Consider the following 16705-nt stretch of genomic DNA (forward strand, 5'->3'; position numbering starts at 1 on the left):
TATTAGTAGTTGTTATTTTGTTTAGTTTGAGTGTTCTTAGGATTTTTGTTATTGTTGTTTTGAAGTTTTGATTGGTTAGGTTTGAAAAACACCCATGGATGAAATCCTCCATTGAAGATGGTAGTAGTTGACGTAGTCGTAGTAGTAGTAATAGTCGTTGTCGTTTTCGTCGTTGCAGTAGAAGTAGTACTAGTAGGTCGTGGAGAACAAGTGTCAAGATGAAGCTAAAACTTGTAAAAATTTCTACTAGGTTTGCTACTTTTTTTTGCCTGTTGCTTGTATTTGTCTATTATTAGTACTATTAGTTTGTTTTCGGTACATTTTGTTCATGGGTTTCTATTGCTTCTTCCTCTGTCATGATTTTTACGATTTTGTCACCGATTAGGTTGATTTTGTTTGTTCTTCTACTTACCGAACGACTCTTGTTTATATACATTATACGCAATAATTTAGGTGGTTTCTGTTTTTTTTGAGTCAGATCTTTTATTTGACTCGTGGTATGAATTGACTCAATCGAGCACTTGTTCGTTGAGATAGGTCATAAAACACCATGCGTGGGGATGATCATAAAACAGGTGAACTCATATAGACACTTCTAGAGAAAGAGAAAAAAAAAAAGACCTCTTTTACTTTCACTAGAAACTGCTAAAGCGTTACCCACACCTTTTGTAACTCAAGTGGAATGTAGTTGGTAGACACTCTTTTCTCTTTGTACACTATATATCTTTAGTCCCACATTAACCACTCACTATAAAATCCCCCCAATATGTAGCTACCCATTTTCTGTAAGAGAAACAAGAGATTGGGAGGAGAGATGAAGAAAGTATATGCTGTTTTTCTATTTCTAACTCTTCTCATAAGTTGTTCTTCCTATATTAGATCAACAATGGGAGGAGCTACTACTAATTCAGGTACAAAAAGTGTGTTTTGATTAATGGGTTATGATGGTTTTTCTCTGTTAATTGATATTTAATTAATTTTTAATGATGATTTGGGTGTTGGTTAATTTTCTTGTGTGGGAAAAATAAAAACAGGGTTTTGTGATAAAAAGTGTGGAGAGAGGTGTGCAGTAGCAGGGGTGAAAGATAGGTGCTTGAAGTACTGTGGGATATGCTGTTTGGAATGCAAATGTGTGCCTTCTGGTACTTATGGACATAAAGATGAGTGCCCTTGCTACCGAGACAAAAAGAACTCCAAGGGCAAACCCAAGTGCCCTTAATTATTCGAGAGAGAGAGAGAGTACTGGAGATAGAAGAAAATAAGTTATTGTTATATGCAATCTGTGACATTATGATGCACCATTTGTATTAGAATATACTGAGGTAATATTATTGAGAAAGGTATTATTTAAAGTTATAGCATGTCAACAATTGTTTAGCTAGTTAATTGTGCGTATACTGTAACAATTCAGAGGTCAAAACTCATGTGGTTTCAGTCGAGAATCATGAATGAAACCTTATTGGTCTTGAGGTTAACCGAAAGCCATGAGATTTTAATTGTGACTTACGAGTGGAACCACACGGGTTCCAATCGGGTAAGAGAGAAAAAGATTCGAAAGACATCCGCAAGAGATTGGATAGAGAGAGAGAGAGAGAGAGAGAGAGAGAGAGAGAGAGAGGTGGTCGGAAGTGGTAATGGTCAAAGGAGGAGGAGAGAGAGAGAGAGAGAGAGAGAGAGAGAGAGATCTGGAAAAAAAAATTAAAAAAGTCGTGAACTGCGCTTACCACCATCAAGAAAATGATGGTGGGGAGTTTGGTTGTGGAGCGTTTTGGGAAGAAAAAAGAGTATGCCTAGCCCAATTCAGGTTGGGGTACTTGTGCGGTCGGTCTGGATTCGGCTGCGATATTGGTCGGACATACTATCACGACTGTATGGGCGAGAACAAAATAAAAAAAGAAATAAAAAGTTTATATCAGGGAAAGTTTTGTTGCTCCCCTGCACTGTCTTAATTAATGTGGGGGAGAAATAATGTGAGAGACAACTAATTCTAATCAATAGTGCTCTGAAATAGTTCAACAAAAAAAAAATAGTGCTCTGAAATCTTAACAAATTAAGGCTGAAAACAATGATTTTGGAGTGTGTGAGTATTGTATGAATAACAAAACATGGGGATGCCTGTAAAACTTCCCCACTCAACTGAATCCCAAACAAGGCTCCTATTTTTATTTTTATTTTTTGGAAGACGACTATGATCCACGTAAGTCGTGATATTTGGCATTTGATACATCATAGATGTGATAAGCTCGAGAACCGCTCACTCAAACACTAACAAGACCGGGCCTATAGCCCAACAAGACAATGGCCTGAAGCCCAACAACATTATTTATACCTTAATAATCGCAATTCAAATAACCAAAGATTCCACATTTTCTGGGATTCGAACCTGGGACCTTCAGGGCTTTCTGGGTTTTATGTCAACACCTTAGAACCACTTGGGCTACCAACGGTTGACCAAACAAGGCTCCTATTAGCTAGCCATTTCTATACTTCAGGTGTGCCTGTTGTTAGCCTGCCTATAACCAATCATAAAGTGCCTACAGAATTTTGTAATGTTTAAAGGTCCAATATATATGCTACTACTATAGTTAAGGTTTGGTTTTTGTGAGTAATTTTGGTCGGTAGTAGTTAGGTGCAAGTTTCCAGCAAAACAGGGCACCAACCATATCACTTTGAAATTCGGTTGTCAATTTCCGACCCAACCACAAATCCATCTATTTATCGTTCACATTCAATGGTCATTCCGATTCAGATATTTTACTGGTACAATAAATAATTATACTATAGCGTGTTTTGAGTTGGTCTTCCTTTACTTTTAGTATCTTCTACCATAATAAACAATAACAAATACAATTATCAAAACGTACTTAGCCAAATATCATCTAAATTGTTGTGATTTTGTTTATTTTAAGTTGAAAGATATATTACTACTCAATCGTTTTTAATGACAGATTAATAAAAAGCAAAAAAGATTAGGTTTGAGTATTTTTATCAAGTGTTCTTAAGGTGAGAGTGTTAGTTAAGTACAAACACAATATTAAAGACTCCTTAGACATTCTTGATTGTTTGAAAGTTGGCATAATCATCCAACTATTTCTAGGTTAACTTAAAGCTCAAGTTATGTTTAACAAAGGAAAAGTAACAAAACAAGTAGCTAGCTTACTGTCCTTTAAGACACCAAAATTTAACCTAATTAGTTTGGTGGGTGATAGATAGAGACAGTACATCAAATTCTCCCATAAGAACCACTTGGGATTTTTTCTAGATAACAAATCATGGTGATGTTTGTTTTCCTGCTTACCTCAAGTCTGAATTGTTTTAGCCAAGGGTATAATAGTCATCTCAAAATATAGATGATTAACTAAATATAGTCTAATGGTCCGACACAAATGGATCCAAACCTAATTCGAAGCAGCTATTCAGACGAATTAGACTAAAAATATTGATACATACATTCGAAGCAGCTATTCAGACGAATCAACTCAAATTGTACATAATTTGGATATATAGAGATGAATTTTCCGATTAATTCCGTTTTGGCCCCCGATTTGTGACCAACTGGCCGTTTTAGCCCCCATAAGTGTCCGGCAGTTCGTTTTGGCCCCAAGGGTCAAATTTTTGACGAAATTATCCTCGGGGGCCAAAACAGAATTATTTCTGAAAAAGGATAAAAACAAAAAAAAAGCCACATCACCCCTTTCTTTATCATCCACTTCACCTTATCTCTCCTCCATCTCACCACCTCCTCTCCACCTCACCCTTCTTCTCCGGCGAAAGGTTACCGGCCGGCCACCTTTAAAAAAAAAAAAAAATTATCTTTCTCTCTCTTCTTCTTCTTTCTCTCTCTTACTCTTCTTCTTCTTCTTCTTTCTCTCTCTTTTCTTCTTCTTCTTCTTTCTCTCTCCCTTCCTCTTCTTTACTCTCTCCCTCTCTCTTTACAAGTCCGGCGAAGGGGGTCCTCCCCTTCGCCGGACTTGTAAAGAGAGAGGGAGAGAGTAAAGAAGAGGAAGAGAGAGAGAAAGAAGAAGAAGAAGAAGAAGAAGAAGAAAAGAGAGAGAAAGAAGAAGAAGAAGAAGAAGAAGAAGAGTAAGAGAGAGAAAGAAAGAGAAAATTTTTTTTTTTTTTAAAGGTGGCCGGCCGGAATTTTTATTCCGGCCGGCCACCTTTCGCCGGAGAAGAAGGGTGAGGTGGACAGAGGTGATGTAATAATTGTTATATGAGGTGGACAAAGAAAAAGAAAAAAAATAAATTACAGAAATGCCATGGGGGTAGAATTGGGAGGTTGAAAAAAATTTGGGGCCAATTAGGAAATTTTTGGGACCAAAACGAACTGCCGGACACTTATAGGGGCTAAAACGGCCAGTTGGTCACAAATCGGGGGCCAAAACGGAATTAACCCTTCTTTTTTTGATGAACATCTGGTAAACAAGTTGGACCCGATGTAAAATAATATCTGAAGTCTCTCATTTTTATATCATAATTCAAAATAGGAGTTCCCATGCTCTAAGGGGCCCCTTGGTCTTTCAAACACAAAAATTAACCATCAGCTTTTAGTCCCACCCTTTAGAATAAGGCAGTAGGTTTGGGGATGGGACAACTACAAAATAAAAGTAAACATCTCCTAATTCATTCATGAAAAAAAAAAAATGTGTGATACCTACAATAGTTTTGTACCTTCTTAGAAAATAATTACAATCATAATGTCCGCATATGTACTCTTTAAAAAACAATAATACTAGTTGCTTCGGTAAAATTAACAACATCTTTTATAAATTATAATTTCCACTTTTTGATGTTAACTTGTAATAGGTCAACTCTTCAAAAAAAATAGAAGCTTATATTGCACTTTTCTTAAACTATATTTCTATTTAATGAGAAAATCTTTGTCTTGGACCATGTTACCTATCATGTTTGAATATAATGGGTGCATAATATTAGACTATGCATTTCATTGTCCATATAGTCTTTTAACAAAACGACAATAAAAAATACACCATCAATGGAGGTAAATGAAATTATATACTAAAAGAAAGGAAGTTAATATATTAAAGAAGAGGAAATAATTAAATACAGGAACATTTTCAACAAAAAAAACTTAAATTAAATACAGGAACATTTAGCTAGGGTAGGAAATAAGTTTGTGACTATTTACGGACGGAATCGTTAGAGCCACTCCAGTCCCAGCCGGGTGGAGGTCATAAATTCAAATTTATGGCCTCCGCCCGGTGCTTCAAGGCGAGTCGGCTGGGGCGGAGGCTGGGGCCGATCTTTTAGTCGCCCCTAACACTAGGGGCGACTGAAGGCTCCCCAACATGATCGTTGGGGTGATCCTAACCGTTGGATAAATCCAACGGCTAGGATCCATTTTTTTTTTAATGTAAATAATAATTTTGTAATTTTAATTAGTTTTAATTCTTTTTAAAATTTTAGAAAAACTTAAATATTAATAATTAAAATACATCCCACCAAATGTCGGTCCCCGAATAATTTTTCAACTTTGGGAAAAAAATATTATTTCGAAAATAGTTCAAACACGTGTTTTATATATACATAAAATCACACACGTTTTTCGCACACCAACTAAAAGTCCACACACGTGTTTCCCACATGAACAAATTTTCGGCCTCAAGAGAGACTGGGGCTGGAGCTGAATTTTAGAGGTTGAGCTGAGGGCAAAAATTTTGGGTGAAAAAGTGTTTTTTTTTTGCCTAAGACAGACTGGGGTTGGAGATGCTGTTAATGTGAAAGGCCATGTGCATTTGTTCGACTAATTGTAGGAGGTTAAACTTGAGGCCCTTTCAGATGTTTTCTCAGGTACAGTAGTTCCAATATAGTGGACCTACCACTTGAGAATGACTCAAAAATAATTAACAAACCTAAGTCCAGATCAGACAATAGGGGCCCTTAATTGGGACTTGGGGCCCTAATGAGTTCCGCCAGGCGAGCCGTAATGCATATTTTTGAATTTTTCTCCGAGTTCAAATTTTAGCCGAACAATTTTATAATGAAAACTTATTGAGACTGAAAAGTTCCATTAAACCATGACATGACAATGAAACAAATCAAAGCATGTTTATTTGACTCTCCAGCAAGCACCCCCAACAAAAATTCAAAGTATTGGACACTTTCTTTTAGACTATGAGTTGAAATATAATATAAAAATAGTGTTATTGTGGGACAAATTTTTCCTTCTTTTTGGGTTGGTTGGTGTTCTAAATTAGGGTTTGTATTATAGATCAATCAAATGGGGCCATGATAATCATCACTAACTAAACTTGAATTTCTATTCATACTTAAGAACAAGTGATCAAGAATTATAAGTTTAGCTTGGACCACTTCTACTCTTCTGTACAGGACCTACAGGTGAACACGTTTTTAGTGAAATTATATTTTGACTCAAACGATACTAGTACTTATCATTCAATTATCATAATTAACAAATCCAATTTGTAGGTATTCAATAAATGTTGATGTCTATAATCGTACTTAGAATCATTTAATTTTAAAAGAAATTTACTTGTACTTGAGGGTGGAACGATCTGAGTGATAAAATACAAATTACTGAAATAAAAAAAATATTCTGTTGTGTATGTCTGTATAATTAACTTTAAAAATGACGACTTAGTTTTTACGTAGTTACGAAATAAATCTTAGCTAGTATTAACAAATCATTCCCACTTGAGATGTGAATCAATTGAGGTTGCTCTAATACTATCTATCTAGTGAGTGTTAGGTTACAAGATTTAGACTAAACCAGGTAGGTATTCCTATCTTCAACAAAAAAAAAAAAGGTAGGTATTCCTATATTGAGCCAATCACGCTATAAAGTCATGTGTAATGGAATATGAATCAGCATTTTATATCCATCCATCTTATTTCAATATGACAATTTTCAAAATGTTTTGGTACACAGTTCACATTGTATTGTGTCAAAAAGTGAATTTGAAACAGTTTTATGAAACTCATTCATATTATGCATGACAATAAACACATTATTTTAAATCATATCAAATTAAAAAAGATCGAGTTTTATTTATAACAATTCTTTTCAAAAACAAGTCATTACATTCGTGACATTAATTACGTCTTAAAGACAAAATATTGCAAATATAAAATGAGAGTAGAAGGATTACATACACTACCATAACACATGAAACTTAGACCTTTTCTAAGGAGTTGTAAAGATACTTAAGAGTCGTTCTAAAGAGTCTAGCCATCTACACAAACATAATCAATCTGGGACTACCTTTTCTAGAGTCGAACAGAGATAAAATATTTGTTAAAACCCACCAGACAATTTAGATCTAGTCCTCTACTGCAACAACAATAATACAGGGGGCGTTCGAAACTTACACATTGCAAAATGTGGTTAGAGCAGTAAACGAAGAATACAAAATACTACTAGAAAAAAGGTAGTGAAGACGAGGGTGGTGGTGTGGTGTAGTGGATGGGTCACATTGACCAATGTCCTCTTTAAATAAAAAAGAAAAAGGTACTCACTCTAGTAGTCTAACTTCCACTAATAAAAACAGAAAAAAGTTAACGCGTTTTCAGTTTTGCTCTGTCACCCAACGTATTTCCACCTCAACAACACCGCGTCGTATTCCCCTCCTTTTAACCCTTCATTTTTATTCCCGATTTCATCTTGTCCGTTATTTACTTTTATTTTTTATTTTTTTATGTCCGTTATTTACTCAAAACCGATTCAAAAGGGGGAGGAGTGGTCCCAAACAAACAACTTGCCCATGTGGCTATTCACGTCGTTTAACTTAACGGCGCCTTTTTAGCTTTTCTCGTCTTCACTATTGTTACTACAAAGGTGGGTCTTCCAACGAAACAAAGGGTTATTTCCAAATGCCCCCTATTTTATGACCAGCTTCCAACGTGACCCCCTACTTTACCGATGGTCCTCTTTTTCTCGTTACCGTCAAATATCCGTTAACTCTCTCTCATCCATCTCATCGCCTCCATCTGCCACCTCATCATCTTCTCTAATAAGGTCGCCAACTAGTCAAAATTTACGACGACCTTTATACTTAAAAAAAGAATTTTTTTTTTCTCTCTCTCTCTCTCTCTCTTCATTAGGGGTTTGGGTTAATCTGTTGAAGCTTTAACAGATCTATCTGGTTTGGGTCTCCCCAAATCCTAGTGGAGGAGAGAGTTTTTTTGAATGACGTCGGAAATTTTGACCCGTCGGCGACTTTATCGGAGAAGATGATGAGATGGCGAGAGAGATGACGTGGCAGAGAGAGGTGATGAGATGGAAGAGAGAGAGTTAACGGACATTTGACGGTAACGAAAAAAAAAGACCATCTGGATATTTTTGATAAAGTAGGGAGTTACGCGGGAAGCTGTTCATAAAGTGGGGGCCATTTGGGAAATGATCTAAAAAAATACAAACACGGGTGATTTGGAGAAATAAAAGAAGTATCCGATGTGCAGAATTTTGAAGAGTGAAAAACAAAAAAAATATTACCAAATACAATCTCCCATGTTGCCAGCACAGAGTCGCGCCCTGACTCTTAGCACGATAACCGCCAAATTGAGATCGATAGCCATTACAATGACATTAGTACATCAATAAGATATTGATAAGCACGATAACCGCCAAAATTAAAACCTTTATAGAAAGGGTCTAAAGCTCAACTAAACTACTACCTAAATCTAACTAAATTATTTTATTGATACCTTACCAACCCAAGCCCAATAAACCATTGATTTTAACTCCGTTGGCAATTTTTATATATTTGAGCCATATGATTATAGATCGTAGTGAAATGATGAATCCAAAAGTTAATAAGAAATAGACTAATGGAGGTTCGTAAAGGCCGCCACTTTGAGGAAATAAGAATATTTTTCGGGGCAGAAAATTTTAAAAGGAAGATCTGAATTTTGACAAATTTTTCAAGGTGCAAATTTTCAAAGAGAAGCAAGTATCTTCTTTCCCATTTCCTGTCACCAATACCAAATCTACCCACCACCACCATTTTCCCCTTTTTTTTTCCATCTTCTTTTCGTCCACCATCACCTTCTTTCTCTCTCTCTCTCTCTCTCTCTCTCTCTCTCTCTCTCTCTCTCTCTCTCTCTCTCTCTCTCTCTCTCTCTCTCTCTTTCTTCAATCTTCTCTCTTTATTTAAAAAATTTGACGAAGGAGAGGATCCCCTTCGGCGAAAATCGATTTGATTTCGGGAAACCCCTAAATCACAGATTTTTGGGATTTCTACGAACCAGTAGGCAGGTTGAGAATTCCTTCACCAGTATGAAATGGTCGGGGGATCCCAAACCAGTCCGATTTTAGAAGATCCCAAACCAGTGTCATTTTCCAGCTATTCCTTCATCGGGAAACGACGGGAAGAGATTGAAAGAGGAAAAAGAAGAGATATGAGGAGATGAGGGAAGAAAGAAAAGCAATGACGTTGATAGCGGTCTAAGGTTCTAAAGTTAGCCCGTAATGGTCGTTTGTCGGCGACATAGTCGGAGAAGATAAAAGATAATATTTGAGTCGTGAAAAATAAAAAAGAAAGCAAAAATATTTTACTAAAAATGATTTCTCTCTAACAATAAAAAAAAAAAATGGGTGAAGTAATGCCAGCTTTGTAATACTCAGCAGAACAGAATATTTCTTATTACTCTTCTAATTTCTAAATTTGTTATACTCTGTTTGTTTTCCATCCGAGTGTGGGAAGATCACGACACAATTATCTCTCACACTTTTTTTCTCTATCTTCTGCTTTCTCTTTGTATTGTGTCTCTTCGGTCGCTTTCTGTTTTAGTCTCACTCTTCACCACTTCACTCTCTCTCTCTCTCTCTCTCTCTCTCTCTCTCTAGAAAAGTACTAGAGCTCCATTAACAAACTATTTCTATTGATTCATCTTCTCTCCCACCCTGCTTTATTCTTCAAATTCATCATCCATGAAGAAATCTGTCTTTACCATTTCTTCTTTCTCCTTGACTTCAATCTGAAAGGAAGAGATAAAGAAGGGTTTTTTTTTTTGGTTTGTTCAAGATTTGGTTCTTAATTGATTCTAAACCTAGGGTTAGAGTTAAATAGATTAGCAAGAAGGAGAAGAAAATGGAAAGGAAACAAGGGTTTTTCTCAGCTTTAAGAGAAGATGTAGTGAGAGCATTATCACCGGCGAGGTTAAGAACAAGGAATCAGTCTAGAAGTGCTTCTCCGATGTCTGGACTTCTTCGGAGAAAGAAGCAACAAATGGGTGGAAATCATCATCAACCTGAGCCGTTGATCTCGAGATCTGGTAGTTTAAGGCCAGTTGGAGAGACATTAACGCCATTAATGGAAGGTCCTGATCCAGATGGGAGTGAAAATGGAGATTCAAAAAGGGAAGGATGGGGACATTGGATGAAAGGACAGCTTTCACGAGCTCCATCTGTTTCTTCTGCTGCTTATAATAATAAGAGGTCCGATCTGAGGCTTCTTCTTGGTGTCATGGGAGCTCCTCTTGCTCCTTTACATGTTAGCACTATTGATCCTCTTCCCCATCTTAGTATCAAAGATACTCCCATTGTAAGTCTCTCTCTCTCTCTCTCTCCCTTTCTCTGGTTGTTCTTCATTTTGGGTTTTCCTGTGTGGGTGTGATTCTGATGCCTCTTTTTCATTCAGTTCTATCATTCTGGGTGTTCTTCATTTTTTTTTTTTGCGTGGGTTTGGGTTGAAGCTTTGATTTCTTGAGGATTCATAGTGATTGAAAAATGGGATTTTCACAGGGAATAGTTATCTCTAATTTGCAGGTCTACTCTTTGAGTAATAATTGGTGGTTTCATTGATACTCTTTGGGTATCTCTTTTGCTTTGATTTTTAGGGGAACAAAAAAAATGAGATTTTGATTTCTGTAATAAGTTGTCACTGTTGAACAGTGAATTTTAGTTTTATTAATTTTTGAGTAAGATGTTGATGGTTTGAGTATTTGATATATACATGGATGGTTAACTGTTCTAGCAAATAGTAAGATGGAGATTTAATCTCTCTAGAATTGGATTGGGTAAAAAAAGACTGGTTTTCTGTTTGGGATTTCTTACTGATATGGACAATTTTTTGCAGGAAACTTCGTCGGCCCAGTACATACTGCAGCAATATACAGCTGCATCTGGAGGGCAAAGATTACAAAGCTCAATCCGAAATGCATATGCAATGGGGAAGGTGAAAATGTTAGCCTCTGAGCATGAAACAGCCACAAAGGTCACGAGAAACCGAAATGCGTCTAGAGCAGCTGAATCTGGTGGGTTTGTTCTCTGGCAGATGAACCCTGATATGTGGTATGTAGAATTAGCTGTGGGTGGTAGCAAGGTTCATGCTGGTTGTAATGGCAAGCTTGTTTGGAGGCATACACCGTGGCTTGGTGCTCATGCTGCTAAAGGACCTGTTAGACCTTTACGTCGTGCTCTTCAGGTAAAGCTTGTGTTTGTTTTTCGTTTCCTCGCCTCAAATTATAGCTTATCTCATTCATTTTCGGGTTCTAAAAAGTTCATTTAATGATCTTCTAGGGTCTTGATCCGAGGACCACTGCTACTATGTTTGCTGATGCAAGATGCATAGGAGAGAAGAAGATTAATGGAGAGGATTGTTTTATCCTCAAGCTTTGTGCAGATCCACAAACATTGAAGGCTAGAAGTGAAGGACCAGCAGAGATTATAAGACATGTCCTATTTGGTTTCTTCAGCCAGAGAACTGGTCTTCTTGTTCACATGGAGGATTCCCACTTAACTCGAATCCAATCAAACGGAGGCGATGCTGTTTACTGGGAAACCACCATTAATTCCTTTCTCGACGATTACAGACCTGTCGAAGGAATCATGATTGCTCACTCGGGTCGTTCTGTAGTTACCCTTTTCAGGTTTGGAGAGATGGCAATGAGTCACACCAAGACAAGGATGGAAGAAGCATGGACAATCGAAGAAGTTGCTTTCAATGTCCCTGGACTTTCAATGGATTGTTTCATACCCCCAGCTGACATTAGATGTGGATCAATCAGTGAAACTTCCGAACTTCCTCGTGCTGACAGAGGGAAAGGGACAACTGCAGCAGCATCAGCAGCTCATCGAGCCAAAGTTGCCGCTCTGGAGAAATCACACAACGGTAACCTTGATAACATGGGTTGGAAGGTGGAGCTCTAGAAATCGTTCGAATTGTTCATATTTTAGCTAGTTTTAATCGATTAACACAATAGATGAAGGGTAAAAGTAGGAAGTAATGACAGGATTTAGACAAGGAGTATGAATTCAAATCTGTGTATAGAGCATAATCATTCACAGGTTAATCACTAGACCTAGTTGAAAATTATACTCTCAAAGCAGAAGCCATTACATAGTTTGTGGGAGATCTGTTTTTTTTCGACGGTTGATGGAGCAGATGGAGGTTTGTTTTTTTCAGTTTACCTTCGACAACTCTACTACTACTAATTTTTTTTTTTGTCTTTAAACCCTCCTCTCGAGGAACGATGGTAGTAAGAACTCAACTTCCATTAAACCTTGGTTGGTTCTAATACTTGATGTTTTTGTTTTCAGGCTTTGGTTTCTAATGTGTCTGTGTGTTTTTGCTTGATTTAGATGTTCGTTTTCGGGTAAAATGATATAACAAAAAATCATAGTCTGAACTTCTTTTGTGTTAGTAGTTTGGTTGTTTGGAAGTGTAAACAAGAACAAAAAATTGTTGACATTTGATATTGAATGCTTATAAATATAGTTATAATTGTGAGTTCTTTCTCATATTCCTCCTTTTTTTTATCTTTTTCTTTTGGGGTCATATGAATTTGTTCTTTTTAATCAATCTTTAGATGTTGTAACTAATTCATCCTTTGTTTTTCTCTATACCCTCTAAATGGTACTTCATCTTTAACTCAAGTTTTCCAAGAACTGGTAATAATTAATGGGGATGATGGATATTTGGACCACACCATCTCTTTTGATATTGACCCCCCACATTAATGGTAATAGTTGGATAACACCCCCCTTTTCTTAATGGATTGATATAGACTGGTCTTTGGAGAAAAACTGTCAAAGCTAATGTGTGTGGTAATGAAAGATGACAAACCCTAAAAGAGTGCCCACCAATTACTTTCTTTCTCTTCATTTTCCCTACTTGTACCCTCAAAATATGGTACTAATTGTCTTCTATGGGTATCGAACATAAACTTATAGTTTGAACTCAACATAGGTCTGAAGTTATTACTGTAGAGTGATCTCTCAAGCTTGGGTCCATACTTCGGTTCTCTTGGGTAGGGATCGATACTTCGGCTAGGGACAATCTAGCAACTAAGAATATAATGTCTAGGTCATCTTCAGTTACAACCAATTGGTTTTGAATTGGATGACTACAAACTTAACCGATATTTGGGCTGAGAGAGAAGAAGTAAGCATTTTTCTATTGAATAAAAGGTTGAGCTATTTGACCAACCCAACCATGGTATTCTGAAGACTATGCCAGTACAGTGATTAGGGTTTTAGTATTTTTTTTTTTTTTATGTGGAAGGAGACATTGGGAAAGGTTACTTGCATCGTTTGGAGTAAAGGAGGGTTATGTGAGAGGAGAATTCATTACAGTTGTGGCACGAGGTTAAAGGCAAAAAACCCTAACCCCATCTCTCTTTCTCTCTGTTCAAACACCTGCCCACGTGATCTCCCTTACTCTTTAAGTCATTCATCATCTTCTTCTTCTTCTTCTTCTTCCCTTCTTCTTTCATCTTTGAATGAATATATATAAACTTTATTTTTGCAGTTATTGTCTTTCCCTTTCTTTCTTTCTTTATTTACTCTCTCATATACTAGTAGTAGTATAGTATTTATTAGAAGGAAGCCAGGAAGTTTCAACACATAATGATGGGTGTCTCCTTTACTATTTTTCCAATGGAAGGAAGATTTGTGAGTCAGGTGGTTTCTCCTTGGATTAAGGATTCTCCATTCCATGTCATACATTTATGGGTCATCTTATTATAAAAAAGTATATTCCTATCTACCAAATCTGGCTACGGGTCATGTATTTTACATCAGAAATACTAGATTCATAAAGAATTTTGACAAAAGAAGTTGCCTAGCTGATGTTGCGATTGTGATTTGCATCTCTCGACGGCCAAGATTTAGTCAAGATTTCAAATTACAACCGACCACATCAGCTAGACAACTTCTTTCGTCAAAATCTTTTGTGATTCTAGCATTTTCGATTTTATATACCCCAACAACCCATTTAAATGTTTTTCGTTGTGACAGGGTTATGGGGTAGTAGTTCTATTTTGTTCCAACATATTAATGTGACATGAAAACAATGTGGCTATCAGAAAAGACCAACATTGCAACAAAAAAAAGGGAAAAGACCAACCAGTCTAAAGGACCCAAATTAATGACGATGGACGAGATCTTCCCCTGTAAAAGTCTATCACGACCCATTTAAATGGGCAAATGATTATAGAAAATAATTTTGGGACCATTATATTATTCCGAAATCAAAAAATTAATAAATTTATTTATTAAAAAGAATAATTAAATGAAGAAACTATATAAATTAAAGAAAAGAGCTTCAGAAGAGAAGAGTGAGGAGACCCCAAGCAAATATCAAGCTTCCAGCTACATTCTTCATGCACCACTTCTTCTCTATCCCACTCTGAAATCAATCAAAATAAATAAAATTATAGTAATAATAATTTACTTTTCCATTTTTAATGTGCCAAATACTGGTATAAGAGGTTACTTGTGAATCAGGCCCAAGTCCAAGAAACTCTGTTACGTATAACAAAATTTTATACGAACCGCTAGAGTTGATTACTAGGTGCGACTCTATCATAAAGAGTGGAAAGAGTAATGCTAGAGAACAAAAATAACTAGGTAGACTCTCAGCAAAAATCTTATGTGTTTTGTTAACACTCATTGTATAGTGGATCAGAATCACTGAATGCACGAATCACGACATTCAATATAAGATTTCTGTTTAGAGTCAAAATCGAAAAGAGCGTTGAAGTATGTACCGTGTCGGATTCAGATGGGGCAGGGGAAACAGCATCTTGAGATGATGGTCCAGGTGCTTGAGCGGGTGGTGCAGGAGGACTATCAGGAATTGGTGATGGTGCAGGAGCTGCTTTACCTTTCTTAGTCTTCTTCTTCTTTTTCTTGTTCTTGCTTGGGGCAGGTGCTGGTACTTGAGCAGCTGGTGGAGGAGATGTAGGAGCAGGAACTGGTGGTGGTAATGTTGGTGGAGGAGATGGTGGTGAACTTACTGGTGCTGGCGGAGGAGCACTAATTGGCAATGGTGTTGGTGCTGGTGGAGGAGCACTAATTGGTACTGGTGCTGGTGCTGGTGAAGCAACTAGTGCTGGAGCTGAAATAGGTGCTGTAGATGGTGGAGTTGAAATTGGTGGTGATTTAGGTTTTGTTGTTGGTGAAGGTGCATTGATAAGTGGTGGTGATGAGATTGGTGTTAATGGAGTAGTAGGTATGGGTGCCATTGATGGAGCTTGACCATTGACACAAGCAATAGAAATGCAAACTAGTATAGAGAAAATGGAATTCCTCCTCCTCCTTTGATGATCCATTTTTTCTGTCTGTCTGTCTGTCTACTAGTTTCTTCAGTTCCTCTTCTCTGCACAGAAATCGAGTGGATGGAAAGACAATGTTGGAGAGATAAGCAGCAGCAATAAATAGGGTTTCAGTGTCTCTCTAGGGAGGGAGGGACCAAGGAAGGTTCTTAAGAAGACCCACCAAACAAACAAACAATACAATACTACTTCCTCTATTGGCCAAGTTGATAGTTTCTATAGCTAATAAATATGGAGCCAGTTGCCACTTGGTCCTACCTCCATGTGAACATTAATAATCCACATCAGATATTAGACAAACCCACACCCAAAGGATTCTAAACCGATTCTGTATTCTTCTCATAAATTGTTTTTTGAAAATGCCAAAAACAAAAAATCACACGAAATCCTATTTGGATGGTGGGGCTTGATTTGGTGGTTATATTGTGGTTGATTGTTTTATGCTAAATAAAAATGTGGGAGACAAAGGGGGTTTAATACGTAATCATTGAGCTTGTGAACTTGCTATAAATTTCACCACAGTTCTATTAATTGTAAGATACGATTGTCTGTTGGAATAAGAGTCAATTTTGGCTCGATCCTACTCGTAAAATTCAGAAACGGAATGACCAATTGCGTTTGTCTCGTTGAGCTTTCGAATTTAGACCCAAGATTCACTCAAATATGGTCCCTGGTGAATGAGAAATTCAAGTTTAAAGTTTGGACGAAAATCGGTTAAGTTAGGGACGAAAACATCAAATAGGACAAGTTAATTTGGGGCCATTTTGGCGAAGCGAGCTCGTCCAGAACTGGACGGCTCGCGCTCAACCCGCCAGGTTGCTTTAGATCCGATGGTTGCACGTTTAGGATCGTCGGGCTAGTTTCAAGCGTCGATCATAAGCGCTGGATAACCCCGCGTCGGGCAGGAAGTGAGACAACCTCGATCCTTCATCCAACGGTTGTTTTTCTCATCTGTTGGGCAGATTTCGGTACATCTATAATGCCATCTAACGGTGGGCGCTTCCGAGTTTTTAGCCAAATCCGACGTGCCAAAAGCCTGCAGACATAACCAGTCATTTAACCACCTTTTTTTCAAGTGTTGTGTCCAAACAAATCAAGGTATATATCCCAAAAGAACCAAGAGATGTGTCCCAAATGAAAGTGTTATTCGATTTCTATATAAACAACC

The 16705-nt window shown here is 37.2% G+C and overlaps 3 protein-coding genes across 3 annotated transcripts; 2 read left to right on the forward strand and 1 right to left on the reverse strand.

Annotated features, from left to right (window-relative positions):
• Positions 1 to 773: 773 nt before the first annotated feature.
• Positions 774 to 1352, forward strand: LOC147570473 (peamaclein-like). The gene is made up of 2 exons (XM_086657047.1): positions 774 to 911; positions 1035 to 1352. The coding sequence occupies exons 1-2, from the start codon at positions 815 to 817 to the stop codon at positions 1217 to 1219; spliced, it is 282 nt and encodes a 93-aa protein (XP_086513173.1). The 5' UTR covers positions 774 to 814; the 3' UTR covers positions 1220 to 1352.
• Positions 1353 to 9013: 7661 nt separating this feature from the next.
• Positions 9014 to 12721, forward strand: LOC147570474 (uncharacterized). Its single transcript, XM_086657027.1, has 3 exons — positions 9014 to 10523; positions 11058 to 11405; positions 11501 to 12721. The coding sequence occupies exons 1-3, from the start codon at positions 10071 to 10073 to the stop codon at positions 12128 to 12130; spliced, it is 1431 nt and encodes a 476-aa protein (XP_086513153.1). The 5' UTR covers positions 9014 to 10070; the 3' UTR covers positions 12131 to 12721.
• Positions 12722 to 14440: 1719 nt separating this feature from the next.
• LOC147570475 (uncharacterized) lies at positions 14441 to 15616 on the reverse strand. The gene is made up of 2 exons (XM_086657048.1): positions 14971 to 15616; positions 14441 to 14609 (listed from the first exon to the last, which is right to left on the reverse strand). Exons 1-2 carry the CDS (start codon positions 15532 to 15534, stop codon positions 14526 to 14528), a joined length of 648 nt encoding a protein of 215 aa, XP_086513174.1. The 5' UTR covers positions 15535 to 15616; the 3' UTR covers positions 14441 to 14525.
• Positions 15617 to 16705: the final 1089 nt, after the last annotated feature.

Source organism: Eschscholzia californica, unplaced genomic scaffold (assembly GCF_041429995.1).
Source record: "Eschscholzia californica isolate CP2 unplaced genomic scaffold, dmEscCali1.0.p SCAF_1, whole genome shotgun sequence".
Lineage (NCBI taxonomy): Eukaryota > Viridiplantae > Streptophyta > Magnoliopsida > Ranunculales > Papaveraceae > Eschscholzia > Eschscholzia californica.